The sequence below is a fragment of the Nyctereutes procyonoides genome, unplaced genomic scaffold, assembly GCF_905146905.1.
Source record: "Nyctereutes procyonoides isolate TBG_1078 unplaced genomic scaffold, NYPRO_anot_genome, whole genome shotgun sequence".
Taxonomy (NCBI): Eukaryota; Metazoa; Chordata; class Mammalia; order Carnivora; family Canidae; genus Nyctereutes; species Nyctereutes procyonoides.
Genome location: NW_026575140.1, coordinates 21356081 through 21374164, shown reverse-complemented (window position 1 = coordinate 21374164; position 18084 = coordinate 21356081). Strand labels below are relative to the sequence as shown.

At 51.6% G+C, this 18084-nt stretch overlaps 1 protein-coding gene across 1 annotated transcript in view; it reads right to left on the bottom strand.

Annotated features, from left to right (window-relative positions):
- Window positions 1-283: 283 nt before the first annotated feature.
- Window positions 284-18084, bottom strand: part of CRISPLD2 (cysteine rich secretory protein LCCL domain containing 2) — a 64221-nt gene continuing 46420 nt past the window's right edge. Inside the window, exons 14-15 of the mRNA XM_055306041.1 lie at window positions 13681-13814; window positions 284-2790 (exon numbers count right to left, since the gene is read on the bottom strand). Of these exons, the coding sequence (XP_055162016.1) occupies window positions 2736-2790; window positions 13681-13814 (189 nt within the window). The 3' untranslated portion in view covers window positions 284-2735. The remainder of the gene's footprint in view (window positions 2791-13680; window positions 13815-18084) is intronic.

The following is an 18084-nucleotide window of genomic DNA, read 5'->3' as shown; positions in this document are numbered from 1 at the left end:
CCACCCAGGTGCCCTCAGAATCTGCATTTTTGATGAGCCCCCCACCCCACCCCATCTACACGAAGTTTGCACACTTTCTGTGACGTCGCTTTGTTTCTTCCCACTTATCAGGTGGAGGTTTCCCGGAGGCTCCAGAAAATACTGCAGCCTTCAGCATCTCCCTGCCTACATGCGACACACTTAGTAGAAGTGGTGTTGACAAGAGCCAAGAGCCTTCGAGGAGGTTGTTAAACATTTCACAAACTGTTCAAATTTGTCCAGAAGAGATACGTCACAGAAACACTTTAGAAATCAAACCAGTTTTATTGAAACAACAGCAACGTGGCCCCCGTTCATGCAAAGCACACACACACAAAATTTACAATAAACTTTTGTACATAGGAAGTAGTAAAATACATCATTTTTCATAGAAAAAAGCACACATGTAAGCTGCGGGCTGAGTGAGCCTACAGACAATATAAAAACTCAGAACATGATAGGGCAAAAATCTGAAGGAAATGAGAACTTTTTATTTTGGAGGCAGGAGACCCAGCAACACTGTTGGCCTGATTTGTCATCTTTCTGTGGGTTCCGTGCCAATGGCACGGTGGGTCTCGTTAACACGCAAAGTGAGAGGTGGCCTCTGATTATAGGGGCTTAGACTTTGCTGCCTTGTTTCCATTCTCGGAAGACAAACGATTCCAGTTTCAAAATGTTCGTGAGTACAAAAAGGAGAGCAAGTTCCGGTTCTGGGTGAGGATTGCCTATCCCATTGGGCCAGCCAGTTACTGAGGCATTCGCCAGTCGGGGAAATCAATTTTAAAATAGTGGATGGGGTCCACTAGCACCAGATGTTTCAGATTCTCCCTTGGGTAGGATGCTTCCACAGCAAACCCATGGGAAGAGCCCCTGGACTGTCTCGAATTCTAAAAACCCAACCCTGTAGTCTCAACAAAGCCACAGGCCACAGAAGGTTGGTGGCAGAGCGAAGTCTGATGGAGAGTCCAGCAGCACAACACCTAGAATCCAGAAGTTTCCCAGTACTCAGATCTTTGGCTATAACTAGACACATAACTGTCAGGCCAACCAAATTCTTATGCTCTGACATTTGGGGTCAAATTGTCAAAACCTACGAATTACTATGAGCCCACAATGCACGAAGGAAAAACAGCTCTGCTAGTTTCAGCTCTGTTGGGCTACGAGTTGCACTGCTTATAGCAGCTCCCCAAAGGTGGAGGAGGGAAGCTGTTTACCTCCAGCGTGTGCACGAAGTAGGGGTGCTCTCAACAACACACCAGCTTACTCCCCCTGGTAGACTTCCTTGTCCGGATCATCTTAGTTTTGCTTCGTTTGTTTTTTTTTAAAAAAACTGCCTGCTAGTTCCTTTGCCTTTGCAATATTTTGATGAAGAATGAACTTAAAATTTAAAACCGGCGTTCACAGAAGTGATAGATTGGCCAGCCTGCTGGTGGAGGGTGGAATTTTACCTTCTGCAAAGCAATGCTATTTACAAAAAGGTATTTTATTTCACTGTGGGTTTTGGTCTGGGCTTATGAAGAACTTTTGTAAAGTGGAAGCCAGAGAGCACCGCACTCCTCAGAGCCCGAGGAGCATTTGGCAAGGGCTGTTCCACAAAAACAGGAAGAGAAATCTTTCTAGAGTGTTACCGTCTCTTGCTATTACACCGCAGGATGGTTTCATAACCACAAACTGTTCCTCTTCCCAGAGCTGCTAACCTGGGCGAGGAATGTACCAAGGAATCCATTCCTCCCACTGCTAAAAACTAGGTCATCGGATGGATCGGGGAATCTGCATATTTAATTGTCACTTTTTAAAAGCAGCAACAAAACAGCCCTCCTTTGGCTGTTCTTAGACACCTCAGTGGAACCAACTGATACTAAGTTTAAAAAAAAAAAAGTGGGCTGCCAAGAGAACCACTTGCAAAGCGAAGACCCTGGTGGGGAACGTGATGCACAAACCAGTCTGGGCTGGGCCAGGAGCCACACGGGTGGGGGGCAAAGAAAGGATCCTGGTTCATTTGTCCTCAATGAGACCAAAGGTCACGGAAGCAAATAGACGGGCCACGTGGACAAAGGGAAGGACAAAGACATGGTAAATCTCCGGCGTTACCGTGGAACTCTAAATAAACCAGCACTGCTGTCTACAGATCCAGCCTGCGGGAGGCGGGGTGCCGGCAGGGACAGGTGCCAGGGCAGGGCCCCGGCCTCACCTCCCCAGCCCCCTGGTTCCAGCCCATTTGTCTGACCAGCAAACATTAACCCCATTTTATTGCACTGGTAGGGACAGACTGTGTTTTCAAAGTTTTTAAATAGCCACCTTCTATTCCATTCTTGAAACTCGCCCTTCGGGTGTTCATTATGCCTCCTCCCGCCCCTGCGTGCCTCCCTGCGTGAGCTCCACATCTGCCAGCTCCGGGGGCCTGAAACTCTCTCCCACCCACGGAGGAGCACTGGGGAGGAGCACCTTGGTGACCATCCGTGCAGAGTGGGCGCGCCGATGGGGACCTCCGGGCTTCAGCTGTCACCAGCTGTCCAGCGGGCCCCCAAGGACGCTGCTTCTCCGTGTGGTTCGAGGCAAAGGCACAAAGGGTGTGACACTGAACGCCATTCAAAGGAAGTTTCCTGCCTCTCTATATCCCCAGCCCACCCCCCTCCCAAATGACAAAATAATAATAAAAAGCAAAACCCTGAAGCCCTCTTGAAGACGCACGCCCCCTTCTCCCCGGCGCTGGAAATTCACTGCCTGACGGCAAAGATCCGGAAGGCCTTTCCGTCTCGAGGGGTCCTCAGGCTGAAAAAGAAGGCAGAGGGCGTATTACTGAAGGATCTGGAGGGCCTTCTACAGAGACTAGCTCGGGGAAGGGAGAGCCGGGCGCCCCTGTGCCCCAGGTGGGGAACTGTGGCCGAGGGCCACCTCCCCGCAGCTGCTGCAAACACAGCTGCTGCGTGCGCCCAGGAACAGCTGGCAGATCCCATTCTCCTCCCGGGGCCTGGGTCTGAATCTGGGTCAGGCAGGGCGGGGAGCTCTGGTCTTGAACTCCGGGAACCCCAGCCCCGATCCGTCTGAACTGAGCGCCCCTCCGGCCTCTGAGCCTTCCGCCTGGTGTGGGCTGCCACCTGCAGGCTCCTCTGGTGGCCATGTGGCGGGCTGGCAGGATGGCACCGTGACAGCGACGACGCCCGCTACTAAAACAGAGCGGCCCCCTCGGCTCAACGCTGCGAAGCGCTCTCTTCCCGCCCTTTCACCTTCCTGGGGGGGGGGGGTGCCCTTAGTGGCCTTGTTTGGCAGGTGAGAAGACAGAAACAGTAGAAAGCAAGGACTTTCCCAAGGTCACACAGCTAGTAACAGCCACTCTCAGGGCAGCAGTTAAATCCTTCAGCTAACAAAACTTTTTTTAAAAAAACAAAAACAAAAACAAAAAAACCTCCCAGCTCTACTGATGGGGCGCCTGGGTGGTTCAGTTGTTTGAGCGGTCATGATCTCAGGGCCGTCTCGGGGCTCCATGCTCAGCAGGCAGTCTGCTTGAGATTTTTTTTCTCTCTCTGTCCCTCCTCCACCAGTGTGTTAATTAATATAAATTATTTATGTTAATTATTATAAATTATAATTTATAATCATATTATTTATGTTAATCATTATAAATTATGTTAATTAATATAAATAAATTAATTAGAACAAAGCAAAACCCAGCTCCACTGAGGTATAACATGCCATGAAATTCACCCTAAGTATATACAATCCAGTGATTTTTTTTTTTTTTAGTGATTTTATAGGGTTGTGCAACCACGACCACTTTTGGATCATCATAATCACCCCAAAAGATCGTCTGCGTCCAGTTTTAATCAGTTCCCCTCCCACAGACCCTGGCAACTCCTGTCCCTACAGATGTGGACATCTCACGTAAACGGAATCATGCCATACTCGGCCGTGTGCACCTGGCTTCCTTTCGCCCGGCAGGAGGTGTGTGAGGCTCATCCCTCAGTGTGGTAGCGTGATCTGTACTTGACTCCCTTTTGTGACTGAATAATATTCCATCACAGGGATAGGCCACATTTTCTTTATCTATTCCCCAGTTGATAGGTATGTAGATTCTTTCCACTTCCGGCTACTATGAGAAATGCTGCTGTGAATGTGTGTGGACATGTGCTTGTACGGACACATTTTTCTTTTGAATACAGATCGAGGAGTGGCACTGCTGAGTCCATACGTTAAATGTATGTTTGCCTTTTTAAAAAGCTGCCAAACTATTTCCCGAGGCAGCTGCCCCATTTTGCCTCCCTGCCGGGAGCACGCGAAGGGCTTGCAGGGGTTCCACATTCTTGTTGGCCCTTGTGTGTCACACAGCTTGTGGTGGGCTGCTGTTCACAAAGAGCCCCCCGTGCTTTATATTCAGCGGCACAGTATTCTATTATATTAAAGTATCCCAATGACAGCAAACCAAATCCCTATAAATGGAGATTTAGTAGCTCGTAATATTTTGCTCTTGCAAACACCCGCCAAGGAGTGCTAGCTTGTCCCTGGGACTTTCTACACAAGTCTGAGAGCACCTGCGGATAAGCTCCGAGGAGGGGAATTGGGCATCCCAGGACCAACCTGGACAGCTTGCTAGACTGCCCTCTGTGATGGCTCCACCAATGGACAAGTCCTATCAACACTTGAGGCAGCCGGTCCAGCCCATGAGCTCGCCAGCACAGCGTGGCATCCAGCTTTTGGTGCTCAGCCATTCAAAAGTAGGGCATGGCATCCAAACAGAGTTTTAACTTGCATTTTGCTCATTATGAATGAATTTGAACATAAGATTAACAGCCCAGCCAGGACTGAAGCCTGATTTCCAGCAGAGTCTCCCCTCCAGCTGAAAGGGACCCAGACTGGAAACCATCAGACCAGACAGATGGCCCTCGCCCTCTCAGACTGCTTGGTAAGGGCAGCAATCCTCAGGAAGCAGGGGATCCGGTGGATTCCTGGGGATCTTCCCCCTCCCTCATGGCAGCTCCGTGCTCTTGGCTACCCTGGGACTGAACTTTTGAAACACGTATCAGATGGGAACACTTGGCGAGATGGGGCTGTGAGGGAGAGCCAGGAGTCCAGACAGAGCAGAACTCCGGCCTCCCTGCCAGCAGCTCCCCACCAGACTGTGGACAGAGAGGGTGACCGAGCTGGGGCTGGGGTTACCCCAGCTGCCCTGCTGGTTTCTGGAAAGCTCAGGTTCCAGGGCCCTCCTCGGGCCTCTGGGCTGCAAGATTTCCCCAGATTCTCTGCCCAAATGAACAGTCTGGGAGAACCACCCAGAGCCTCAAGGCTCTCAGTTATCCCTCAAGGTGGGCAAGCCACGCTGGTAAAAATACCAAGGTCTGTGCCTTCGACTTGCTTCTGTAAAAATCTATAGATGAGGCCGTGGTTTCTCCCCCCACACAGGGCCCTAAACAACCCAGGGACAAGAGGGGCATTCAGGCTGTTGTCCAGACAAGTGCCCCGAGGTACCTGGACGTCTTGCCTGGATCTACCAAGCATCCCCAGTGAGCAAGCCATCCACCTCGGAGGCAAGAGCAGGCCCTGCTGACTGGGGCCTGATGTATCACATCAGACCAGAGTGCTGACGCCGCCGAGGGTGTCAATGTGACAAGTGTCAGGCTCATCCACTGTCTCAGGCAAAGAATTCCTGCAGGTCTGGGCCACTCAGGAAAGCCTTCCAGGTGGGTCCCCATTTGTTTGTGCCTCAAACACTGACTGAGCCCCAGTCCTGCTAAGTCAGCAGCTGTGTATTTGAGGAAGAGTGGGTGTGATTGATTCAATGCAAACTGGCCTCCCTGCCCCCTAGTCCTAAACCTCACCCTCCTATCCCGATTCTCTCCTTGGATTAGTTGTAACTCCCATATGTAGGAGGAGGGAGTGTCAATTGGCACAGCATTTCTGGGCAATTTTCATAGAAGGTATTGAACAATTTTAGTAAAGGGTTTAAACCATTTTCATAAAATGTATCAAAAAAATCCCTCAGTGAGTTCTTTTTTTTTTTTTTTCCTCAGTGAGTTCTGAATAAATTTCTGAACTCAGCAATTTGCCATTCAGCCGGTGTGCAGCTGAGCACCTACTAGGTGCCAGGCACGGGGTTGGGGACATGGGGTTAGCAGGACTGGGGAGGTTCCTGCTTTCACGGACCTTAGACTGGGGGTGGGAGATAACAGCAAATTACCTGTAAGAGATCGTCTCAGACAGTGACAGGCCCTGGGAGATGGGATCAGAGCAGGGCAGAGGTGAGGGATGCGGGGTATGGGACCGAGCATCGTGAGGAGGCAGCAGCTGAATGACAAGGGGGCCCCTGTCACAGGAATACATGGCAGCTGCAGGGGCTGGGCGGGGGGGGGGGGGCGGTTTCAGAGTCAGGTGACAACAGGTGCAAAGGCCCCTGGTCTCAATGTGTCCCTGGAATGGAGAGGCCAGTGTGTGAAGGGTAATGAGGAGGAACAACGCAATGAGAGGCTGGAGGGACAGGCAAGGGCTGCATCAGCTGTGACCTTGGGTGGTAAGGGGAACAGCTTTCATTCTTGCCACCATGGAAGCCACTGGGGGCAGGCCTAACCCAGAGCAAGAAGTGCTGCCCTGCTGAGAGAGAGAGAGAGGAGTTCTGGTGACTAATCTGCCAAAAGGAAGTTATCTTAAGACACTGTTGGGAAAGTACACAGGCTTGTGCAAAGATGTTCTCTGCCGTGTTGTTTATCACAGAAAAGAGAAAGGAAACAGCTTGGATGTCTGTCAAGCGGTGGTCTGTCCACACAAGGGAATAGTGTGCAGCCACTGACACGATGGTGTGGCTACCTGGGACGTGGCTCGGGAGAACATTCACAAGCTGCTGCTGATTGAAAAAAGACAGTTAACCTACCAATACAGGGTGTCTGATCCCTCTAGGTTAAAACAAAAACAAGCAATAAGGTGTTTGTGAGCAGAAAAAAATCTGGAAGGAAACACACCAGCATGTTTGCACTGGTCGTTTCTGGGTGTGGGAGGTTCAGTGGTAGCCATCTCTTAAAATTATTTTGACATTTCTTAGAATTAAGGTTTTAATCCCTTAAAATTAATTTCTTAGAATCATTTTAAAATTAAAATGATTTCTTGAGGTTTCGCTCATTTTAAATATAAAAAAGGAAGGAAGGAAAGGAGGGGGGAAGGGAGGGAGGAAGAGAAAGGCCACACAGAAGTCCCTTGCAGAGCTGGGGAGCACCACCAGCGTGGCCAGGAAGCCTGCGGTGTTGGGGGTGGGGCTCTAGCTGACTTGGGGCACACAGAGCGCTCATCTGTTTGGGCTGAGCTGTGACAAGGGAGCTCTAGGAAATGTCCAGGGTCTGCAGTCTGCGGGGGTCACAACTCAGCCCTGGTGAGGGGTTCGCAGCCTTGTGCTGATCGCTTACCCTGCCCCTTGGTGGGAACACACCTCTGGGGGCCAGCAGCTCTGGCCACCTGTACTGCCCGCAGGATGCCACCTAGGTCATTGCATAATCTCACCCCGCGTGTCCCTCTTGGCCACCCTACAAGACCTCTAAGGTTCTTGCCGCTTACAGAAAAGGAACTGAGGCTCTGAGAGATGATGCAATTTGTCCCAAATCGAATACCGGTTCTGGGCGCAGCCAGGATGGGGACCCCGGTGTGTCGAGGCCCCCAACCATTATCCTGGGCAGTCGGGCTGTGGCGCGCCACATCTGAGGACGACATCAGCTCAGCCAGGTCCCAGTGGGAGGGGGAGGCCGCAGGCCCGAGAGGAGCTGCAAACATCCCACTGCATCCTAGGGCTGTGGGCGAGGATCACTCAGGGAGGGACCAGTGGGCACGTGGCGCCACACGACACAAGCTGCATGACAGCACAGCAGGCAGTTCCGGGCGCGGGGCGGCCTGTCCTGGGAGGGACCGCGGGCTTACCCACCAGTTGGCAGCTCGCTCCACAGAGTCACGGAACCCAGCGTCAAAAGGACAGTAGGAAAGGAACACAGGACTGCCCTTCTGGCTTTTTAAGTGTGTGATTTCTTTTTTATGATTAAGAAATATCATTTCTAGGGACACCAGCGGGCTCAGGACGTGATCCTGCAGGGAGCCTGCTTCTCCCTCTGCCTGTGTCTCTGTCTCTCTGTGTTTCTCATGAATAAATACATAAAAATCTTTAAAGAAATATCATTTCTATGTACACATGTGCATGTAATATGTACATATGCATGTGTGTGTACACGTTGGTATGTTGTGTATGCATTTTGTTTGTTTTGAGGATTCGAACCCTATTCTCCCAAGGTCTCATCCATTTACTGATCTTTCAGAGAATTCAAGAGTCAGACAGATGCGGCTTCAGTGCTTACTGCAGGACTGTGGTTAGTCCATTTCTGAGCCCGCTCCCACATCTGTTCGTGGAAGCATCCACTCCTTAGGGGCAGTGGGAAGAGGGCGGGAGCTCGTTCCCGTCAAGCCCGCGGTCGGTGCGGGCATCCAGCAGGAGCTCCAGGATGCTGAGAGGCAAACATCGTCCTTCCTACGTGGTTTAAACCCTGTGCTCCCCTCGGGGAGAGGACAGTGTGCCTGGCACATGGCGGTACACACACAGGGATGAACGCACTACCCCACAGAAGCCCAAACCCCATCAAAATCCTTCCCCTATTTCATGAAATATAAAAGTATTCTTTAGGGGTAAGAATCTAGAACAGTGTAACATGATCTCCGTTTTGATTTTTATGCGTGTTGTATGTGCACCGGGGGGAAAGGCCTAGAAAGCTATAAATGACCAATTAACAGAGGTTAACAGGGCAGCTATAGGGGACTCTTATTTTCTACCCCCTGGACTTAGTATTTAAATAGTAAGTTTGTATTTCTTTTCTAATAAATACTTTTAAAGATAGAAACAAGTGTACCCTAGCACTGTAGGCTCACCGGCCACTCCTAGGCAGGGCCTGTCCCCAGGCTCAGGGACCTATCTATGGTGGGAGTCATGTGTGCTGGTGAAGGGCATAGGTGCTGCGGCAGGCGGCGTGGGTTCAAGTCTCAGCTCTATGGCTTGTCAGCTGGGTGACTTTGAACAAGTCACTTAACCTCTCTGTGCTTCCCTTTCCTTATTGATAAAGTGGGGATAACTGGGGTCCCCCACCTCCTGGGGCTGCTGGGGGAATGAGATGAGCTATAGCATGTATAGATCCTAGAGGACGGGGAGGGGGAACCCACCCATTTGCACAGCAGAGGGAACCTGACACCCAGCCTTGGTCCAGCTGGCTTGAGGGAGGGTGCAGAGCGCATGATACCTGGAAACAACAACCATTAAGTCTCTATTTCTCAGAGTTTCTGTATGCATTGAGTGGTTATCAGACACCCAACGCTTACGAGTCCCGACAGTCACAGTGGCTTCTGAGCACTTGAAATGGGGCTCACCCAAACATGTGCTGCGTGTGTGCCATACACACTAGATCTCCAAGGTCTTATTTATTAAAAAAAATATTTATCAATAATTTCCTATTAATACATGTTAAAATGATGACACTTTTGATACACTGGATTAAATCAAATAAATCCTAAAATTTCCCTTCTGTTTCTTTTTTACTGTGTCCACTAGAAACTATGTGGCTCAAGTGTGTCCTGGATGTATCCCAGGAGGACAATGCCTGGCACAGAAGCTGCCCCACAAATGCTACCTGAATAGTCCACTTTTGGATGGAAGTCCATCCACATAGATACCATTGACCTCTGTATATGGCTTGTATTTGCTAAAACAAAGTGACCAAGAATGCTATCTGTCATCATTGGTCTATTTCCCAATATCCTTGTGAAATCAGTTTAAAAAAAAATTAGTCCTGGTCTAGGACAAATTCCTAAACCAATATTCATCCAGATGTCCAGCTTCTTTATGAGAATATACAGGGAAACGCCAGTCCCAATGTCAAAAGCTCTTCCTGACACCTTTCCTTTCCTCTGCTATCCTTTGCAGGCATGTGTGTGAGATAGAAGATTCCAGTCCTCTCACAGTGTCACAGTTCTGCACACTCATTTTTCAAAACTCTTAGGAAATCCTCTTCTAGAAAAAGACCACTGCTAAACCAAAGCTGCTTTGCAGCAGTTTTTGGCCCATGTGCTGAGAATTCTATTCAGGAGGCTCTTCTTTGTGTGATTGATTGAAGGATTCCCTAAATTTGGAATGAAGTTTGCTGCGAATGGGTCCCAGAGTGTCTAGCATCCACAACTCCCTTGGGACCGACTATGACCTACTCTAGGATACCGGCAGAGGTTGGAGAGAAAGGCCCCTCCAGCCCCAGGCTTCGTTCCCACAGTCCCTAATGGGAACAGGCTCCGGGGAGATTTCTCAGTTCTGGTCTCTGTGCAGAGGGCTGCCAAGATCCCATCTGAACAAGGGGCGGGTAGCGCATGGCTGGAGCCATGTCACCAAGGAGGAGCCTCCAGATAGTGAGGTGGGGCCCTGCTTCACATGCTCAGCTGCCTGCACCTCCCTCCCTAACAGTGATGCCTGGGACCCCACAGCTGCAGGGCTTATTTGTCTCATCATCTGTACCCCCACTGGATGACACACCCCATATGGGCAGAGGGTAGGCTACATTTTCCCTGCTGGATCCCAGTGCCTGGGACATCGTGTGGGCTTGCCAAGTATATGATCCCTGATAGTGGGTGCACATTGGTAGGACAGATACAAGGATAAAAGCGGGGGTTCCTGCAAGGTGCTTTCCCCCTCGTCCTGAAAGACAATCCATACAGACTATTTCTCATGCACAAGTCGCTTGGCCCTGTGTGTAAGAACCACAGCGCCTTGAGGTGTGCAGCAGACCTTATAAGGTATAACATAACAATAAGGGCCACTGGATTCATCGTGCCCGAGGACACCCAGCTGGCAAGCAGTGGAGCAGATGTCTAAATGTCATCAGACCCCCCACGCCCTCCTGGCCTAGTCCTTCCCTTTTGTGTCTGCAGGATGGACTCTGTCATCTGGCTGCTCGTGGACCCCAGCACTGGTCCTGGAACCCCATGAATATGTAATGAAAAAATGAGTCTTAATTGCAAAATATCAGAATCCCACACAGTGCCTGTAAGTTCCAGGGACTTAACCACCTTCATATCATCCTCCTGAGTGCACCAGAGCCTAGTCCTGGAGCCTGTGACTCAGCAGGTCTGGGGAGCACCACAGAATCTGTTTTTCTAGCAAGCTCCCAGCTGATTTGGATTCTGCTGGTCTGTGGGGTTGGGTTTGAGATCCACTGCCTTACCACTACCCCGGGGGGTAGGTGCTATCACCTTCCCCTTTATAGGTGGGGAAACTGAGGCACAAGAGAGCATCCAAGGAGGAAGGGAAGCAGGATCTCAACTCTGGAGATGCTGCAGAAACTCACTAGAACCTCTGAACAGTGTGGTGGGCATCGGCCCCCTCTGGGCCTGGGAAAGTGTGCCTGGAAGATATTTATAATGATAGTGGCAATTTGGGCGGGTCCCTCAGGAAGAGAGAAAGAACGACTGGGGTCTGGAGGGGTGGGGGTGACAGTGGGAAAGAAGCCACTTTGGGGACCCATCTCAGTCCCCAGCTCTCCCCAGACACCCACCTCTGGGGGCTGCACACTGAGCCGTGTGGCAGCCCTCAGGGAGCCACTGTGATGTCCTCAGGGAGGAGCCAGGCAGTGAGTACGGAGGCCGGCCGGCCAAGCTGCTCGGCATGACCGGTTCCTCTTCAGGGGTATAGAGAGCTCAGAGGAGGGGGGGTCCTGGGACTTCTTTCCAGCCTGGCCGGGAAATTCCACCTCATCAGCTGCCTCATTTCCCTCCCATTAAATCAATGGAATTTCCTTTCATTAAGCTTTTCCCAAAGTTGCCCATGCTGCAGGAGAAGACACAGAAGTTGTTGGCTGCAGCATCGGGGCCCAGGGCAGAGTTCCTGTGTGGGCCCCTGGGGCGGGGGATCTGCACGTCACTCTGCGGTGTCTTTGTGACAGCGCTGTCCTCAGGCTCCCAGGCAGCCTGGGAGGATGGGGGGCCACGGAAGCCTACGCTTCCAGGGGCCTGGCACATTTTGTGTTCTTGATTTTACGCTCTTTTTTGAAAGAAGGCCCCTCAAATATAAAATCTCAGCATTCCATTCTTCTATGGGCTCAACTGTGTCCTCCCTTGGCCCATTCCTATGGCTAAGTCCCAACCTCCAGTGCCTCAGAATGTGCTCCTATTTGGAGTGCATCTTTCAAGGGATAATGAAGTTAAAAATGAGGTCACAAGGGTGAACCCTGATCCAATCTGATTGGTGTCCTTAGAAGAGGAGAGCAGGACACAGATGCACACAGAGAGAGGACCATGTCAGGATATAGGGAGAAGGTGGCCGTCTCCACACCCAGGAGGGAGGCCTCAGGAGGAAGTCCCCCCTACCCTATCCCCAGCCTACACCTTGATCTGGGACTTCCAGCCTCCAGCACCTCAAGGTAATGAGTGTCTATGGTATAAGCCCCCTGCTGTCTGGGTACCTCGCCCCAGCAGCCCTACGAACAAATATACTCCCAATGGGGATCTGCCCTCAGGGAAGATGAGTCATCAGTCCCATTTCACCGATACAGGAACTGAAGCTCAGGAAAGGCTGGTGCCTCGTGTGAGGTCATGGGGGTCTCAAGAGGAGACCCTGGGCGTGGAGTCTGGATTCCTGGACTGCAAGGCCTGTGACATGCTTCCATGGACAACAGGGACACATGTGAGGCTGAATAGCATGTTCCAGAAAATGGATTGGCAGCCTGAAGTGGTACTGGGACCCCTTCTGAAGAACATTCTGGAAAGGAATACCCAAAGCCTTAGACGTTCTCTTGGTCTTTGATCTGAGAATGTCACTTCCAAGGATTTCAGGAAACAAGCATGACAGTTTCAGACAGTCCTTTGTGAGGATGGTCATCACGGTGACAATTGCCCCCCGCCTGCCCCAGGGTGGAGGAGTGCTGAACTGCCCAACCAGGAAGCGAGGTGTGGTACACTCACTGGATGCAACGGCGTGGGGTCACCAGCAGTGACACGGGGTGTGGGTTTTAGGAGCAGCCTAGAGAATCTGTTCTGTGAAAATACAGAGTAATAAACTCTCCTCTACCAAGGGCCTGTTGCTCTCAGGTACCAAACAGCCACTGGATTAATCTTCCAGTGACTCTGTGAGGCCAAGACCACTGTTGACCCCATATCACAGGAGAGAACAGTGAGGTGCAAGGAAATCAATGGCTGGCTCGTGGTCACCAAGCTGGTGAGAAGCAGAGCCTGGTCTGTTGGACTCAGACCCTCTGCCCTTACTCCTGTGACGAATGTAACTATAATACCATGTTGCAAATGAGAACCATCGTGTCAACATAATTTGATCCTATTTGTTTCACACTCATACACGCACAGAGAAAGGGCCAGAGGGAGACACACCAAAAATCTCACAGCAACTCCCCCAGGTGATCGGCTATGGATGATGGTTTTTCTCTGGGCTTATTGGATGCTTCTAAATTGTCTACAAAGACATATTGTCATAGAAAAGCATTCTTATCTTTAAAACAGAAAAGAAGAGAAAAGAACAGGCTCGTCTTGGGTATTCTGGTGAGAATGAGTGCAAGCCTACCTGAGTTCTACTCTCAAGGTCAAGGTCATTGGCTTTCCTCCCAGGGGCCCCAGGAGCACCCGTGGCAGGCCTTGGGTGTCAAGAGCCAGAGAACGCAGCCCTACCTTTCAGACTGGATTCCATTCCTGAGTGAGCCCACGTAAGTCTTCTTTTTATCCACAGGCATCACGTCCACGTAGCCCCCGCTCTCGTTCCTGATGACTCCTGCATGCACGGCCGTCTTGCAGATGCTTGAACTCTAAAAGCGCGAGAAGAGCTATGATCAACGTCAAGGATGTTGTGCTCTCAGGCAAGACCCTGCCACTGCCAGCCAGTACTTGGTGGCCTGGTTGGGGAAGGGGCATTGATCAAGTTACCCCTAGGAAATACCCATCACCACCTTGATTTCTCAGGGGTCTCTCCAGAGAAACCTGGCACCATTCATTCATGCACTCATTCATTCATTCAGCAAGTATTTTCTGAGTACCTACTATGTGCCAGGCACTGTGCTAGATGCAGGGAAACCCAGCAGGGAACAAAATAAAGACACTGCCTTCATGCAGTTGAGGGAGCCTGACAAGCAAACAAACAAGCAACTCTGCCTGTGAAGAAAAAACCAGCTCATGAGATAAAATGACTGGGTGGAGGCACCCTCTTAAACAGTTAATCAGGGAAGACAGCTCTTGGTGTGACTTTTGAGCTTATATCTGGATGACAAAAAAGAATTGGCCGCAGCCTAGGAACAGGCTGTGCAAAGGTCCTGGGGTAAGAGTGAACTTGTCATGTCCCAGGAACAGAAAGACAGCCAGGGTGGCTGGAATACAGAGAGTCAGGTGGAGTGTGGCAAGACAGGAGGGAGAGGTGAACAGAGCCCATCATGTGGGGCTGTGAGGACCACAAGGGATTTTAGGCTCATTCTAGGGGCCAAGGGAGCCACTGGCTTTGAAGTAGAGGCAGGATGTGCTGTTTTCCAAGATTATGGAGTAGTTGAATTTCTGGATAATAAACTCTTCCTTGAGTTAAACTTTGATTTAGGGTCTTTACTTATCCAGGAGAAAAATGATCCTCAGGATGAAATGTCTGGGAATAATTAATCAAGCTTTCTCAAACTGGGGAGATTCATTCAGGGGTGGGTGGCTGGTCCTTGGTCCCCCTGACCTGCTGAATCAGAATCGCCCCCGACTAGGACCAGGTGATGTGAGACACACTCAAGGTGAAGAACCACATAGGTACATTCTCCTGCCACTTCCATGATCCTGTCATCCAGCCTGAGATAAAATCCAGCCCTGGCCTTGGCAGTGGGCGTGAGTCTTCACTGCAACCCAGAGCCACCTGCCGCATCTTCACTCGGTGACAGCACCCGGCCCCCCATTCCCCACCCCACTGGATTCTGCTGCTGTGGGGGAAGCCTGAGCTTCAGCATTTTAATTACACACTGGTCAGGTGGTTCTCACGAGTGGCCAGGGCTGCATACAGGGGCTGAGCTGATCCATCTGTGGGGCCACCAGCCTCCTTCCCAGTAGACCTAATGCCTAACTCCGAGCCTCTTCAGTGCCAGGCCCTGGGCTGACTGCCTCTGCCTTGTGATCTCATTTCATCTTCCAATGGGATGGGTGAGTACCACTATTCCCATTTTACAGGCCGGAAAGCATGGGGTTTGTAAGATTCAAGAACTTGGCCAGGGTCATGCAGAATGTGGCTTAGCAGAGATTCTGGTTGAGCAAAGTCTATGCTTCTGTGGTCAGCAGAGTACTGGCCTCCAACGGTGTCTACATCCCCGTCTCCGGAGCCTGGGACCGTGTGAGCTCAGGTGGCCAAAGGGCACCACAGAGGTGACTGAGTCAAGTGAGGAGTTTGTGAGGAGTCACCACAAGGGTCCTTCCAGGAGGGGGGTACAGGGAGCAGAGTCAGAGAAACAGCATACCACACCGCTGGCTTTGCCGATGGAGGGGGTGCCACGAGCAGGGGCTGTGGGCGGCCTCTGGAAAGTGGGGAAGACAGGAAAACACCGGTTCTCCTGGAAGCTCCAGAAGGAACGGAGCTCTGCCGACAGCTTGACCTGAGCTCGGGGAGGCCTGTGTTGGGTTTCTGACCTCCAGACTGTGGGACAGTAAGGAGGTAGTGTTTTAGGCCATGAGGTTCCTAAGTCTGTGGACATTTATTCCAGCAGCCCTAAGACACCAACACAGCTTCTAATCACGGTCTTATTACAAACATGTTCCACGGATGAGGTCCCTTAAAGTTTGATGACTTCCAAATATTCAGAAAACAGAGTCACCAGGAGGGTGGCCCCAGTGACATCCGATAACGTGTTCACCCAGGCTGATGGAGCGAGCTGCTCAGTCCAGCTCAGCAACCTGCCAACTTGAAGACAGAAAGTCAGGCCGATGTCTACAGGGTAGGAGGACTGACTCTAGTCCCTGCCTTCATTCATGACCGAGTGACCTGTGGCCATGACTGGGGGCTTTACCTGCAGACTCCATGTGTGTCGAGGGTAGATGGGGGTGGATGCTTTGTGCCATACATGTGCCACGCAGGGAGTGGAGGTGAGGCCACTGCTGGCCGTGCCCCCAGTGTGCAAACACCCACCAGGTGATGGTCACTTGGCAGGAGGGTGGGTCTGGGCTTGGCTGTCTCTCAAGGCCACCTGTCTGCACAGTGCCTGGGACCCAGGAATCCCCTGGGGGGTGACTCAGGTTCCAACCACTGGTTAGCCCAGCCGGCACCTCCTTCTTAAAGAGAGTAGGCTGGTGCAGAAGAACCCTGTATGATTCTACTTACACGGGGCATCAGAAGTGGCCAAGTCTGCAGACACAGAACGTAGAAGTAGGGAGTTTGTACCCTAAACCGCCCTTTGAATGGGACAAGCAGCCCATGAGCAGGTTCCTAACACCAGACGTGAGTGAACACATTCAAGTGGGCTCTTTGAAAATCCAGATTTGAAATCTCACGCGTGGCTGCTCTGAACCTGCAGCCTGTTGGGAGCCCTGGGCAGTCCCTCTTAGGGACCCCTGTCCAGGCTGTGGGCTCCTGCCCCCTCCTTCAGAACCAGGTCCTGCCCGAGAAGCCGCTGGTTTTGCATACGAAGAATAAGGCTCTCAGCAGCAGAGGCCACACGGCCTGTTCCCAGCCTGTTCCCGGGGATGCCGAGGGCTATGGAAAGGGCAGAGCCCGAGAGCCCAAGCGAGCATTCGCACCAACGACGACGTGGGAGTGCTCACCCCTGTGACGAAGTGAGGAACCAAAGGCCACGGCCGATCCTGCCCTGACACATCTTTGCTTCTCTGATAAATAAACGGATGAGGGCAGGTCCCTTAGCAAAGTGGGCTCTGGGGATCTGGGAGGCCCCAGGGGTGCAGGCAGTGCTCTGGGAGCCTGTAGGGTGGGCAGGACCCTGATGCTAGCGCCGAATGTGGGTGACCCCTCAGGCCCAGGGAAGCGGGGACAGTCAGTTGCCTAGTCTGCACGAGGAAGCCTTCTTAACGATCATCTCAGAAAAACGATCCGTAAGTTTCCAGTTCTGCAAAGGCTGTGAGGCACCCGAGGATCAGGAGGCAGGGCCTCCGGGGCACTCTAACCCCGCGTGCATGCAGACGTGCAGGTTGTCCCCGTGCATGGGCCGAACTGGGAGTCCTCCCGCCTCTCGGCTGCGGCTCATTCCACCGACCGAGCGGCCACTTCCACGGCAGCGCCAGGAGGGCCCCGATCCCACCTCGCGCAGGCCCTTCCTGGGGAGGCGCATCCTCTGAACTAAACACTGCCGGAAGGTGGGGTGCTCTGGTTTTGCGCCCTCCATGACTGTCCTTTGCCTCCGGTCCCCAGAGGAATTCTGGACACCAGTGGCACAGAAAGTTTTCTGTGATGACATCAGCCGTGAGTATGAACACCACCCAGCCAGCCGGATCTTTCTCACGAGATAGGCACAGCTATTGTCCGTTATCAACACACACCTCTTCACGCAACCACAACGTTGGGCAAACCCGTGTCTTCCCCTTCCTCTCCCTTCCTCAGATGTGTCTCCCCTCATGAGGCAAGCTTCTATAAAGATACAGGTTGTCCACTTTCTCTCCTCAGGGCCCGAGTAACACGAACATCTGCATGCTTATTAACTGCTGCCATCACCACAAATGTGGTCTCAGTGAGGCTGGAACCCATCCTGCCTCTACCACTTGTCAGCTAGGTGGCCTTGAATGACCTGCTTTAACCCCAAGAGCCCCTATTTTGTTGATATAAAAGGGGGATCATCATAGGTAACACTTAGGAGCATTTACCAAGGCAGGCCCTGTTCTATGAGTTTCCCTGTGCAGTGATGGAGAAATCTCTCAATAATCCTGCAAGGTAGGTATTATTGTCCTCTCTTAACAGAGGAGTGGAAAGAGGTTCAAGGAGGTTAAATGACTTGCCCCAAATCACTCAGCTGGCAAACAGCTGAGCCAGGACTGCCCTCCATAGCCAGCAAGCTGCCCATTACTCCTCATGGGACCAGGAAGAGTCTAAGAGGACTATGTGGAAGATGCAATGAGCTCAGG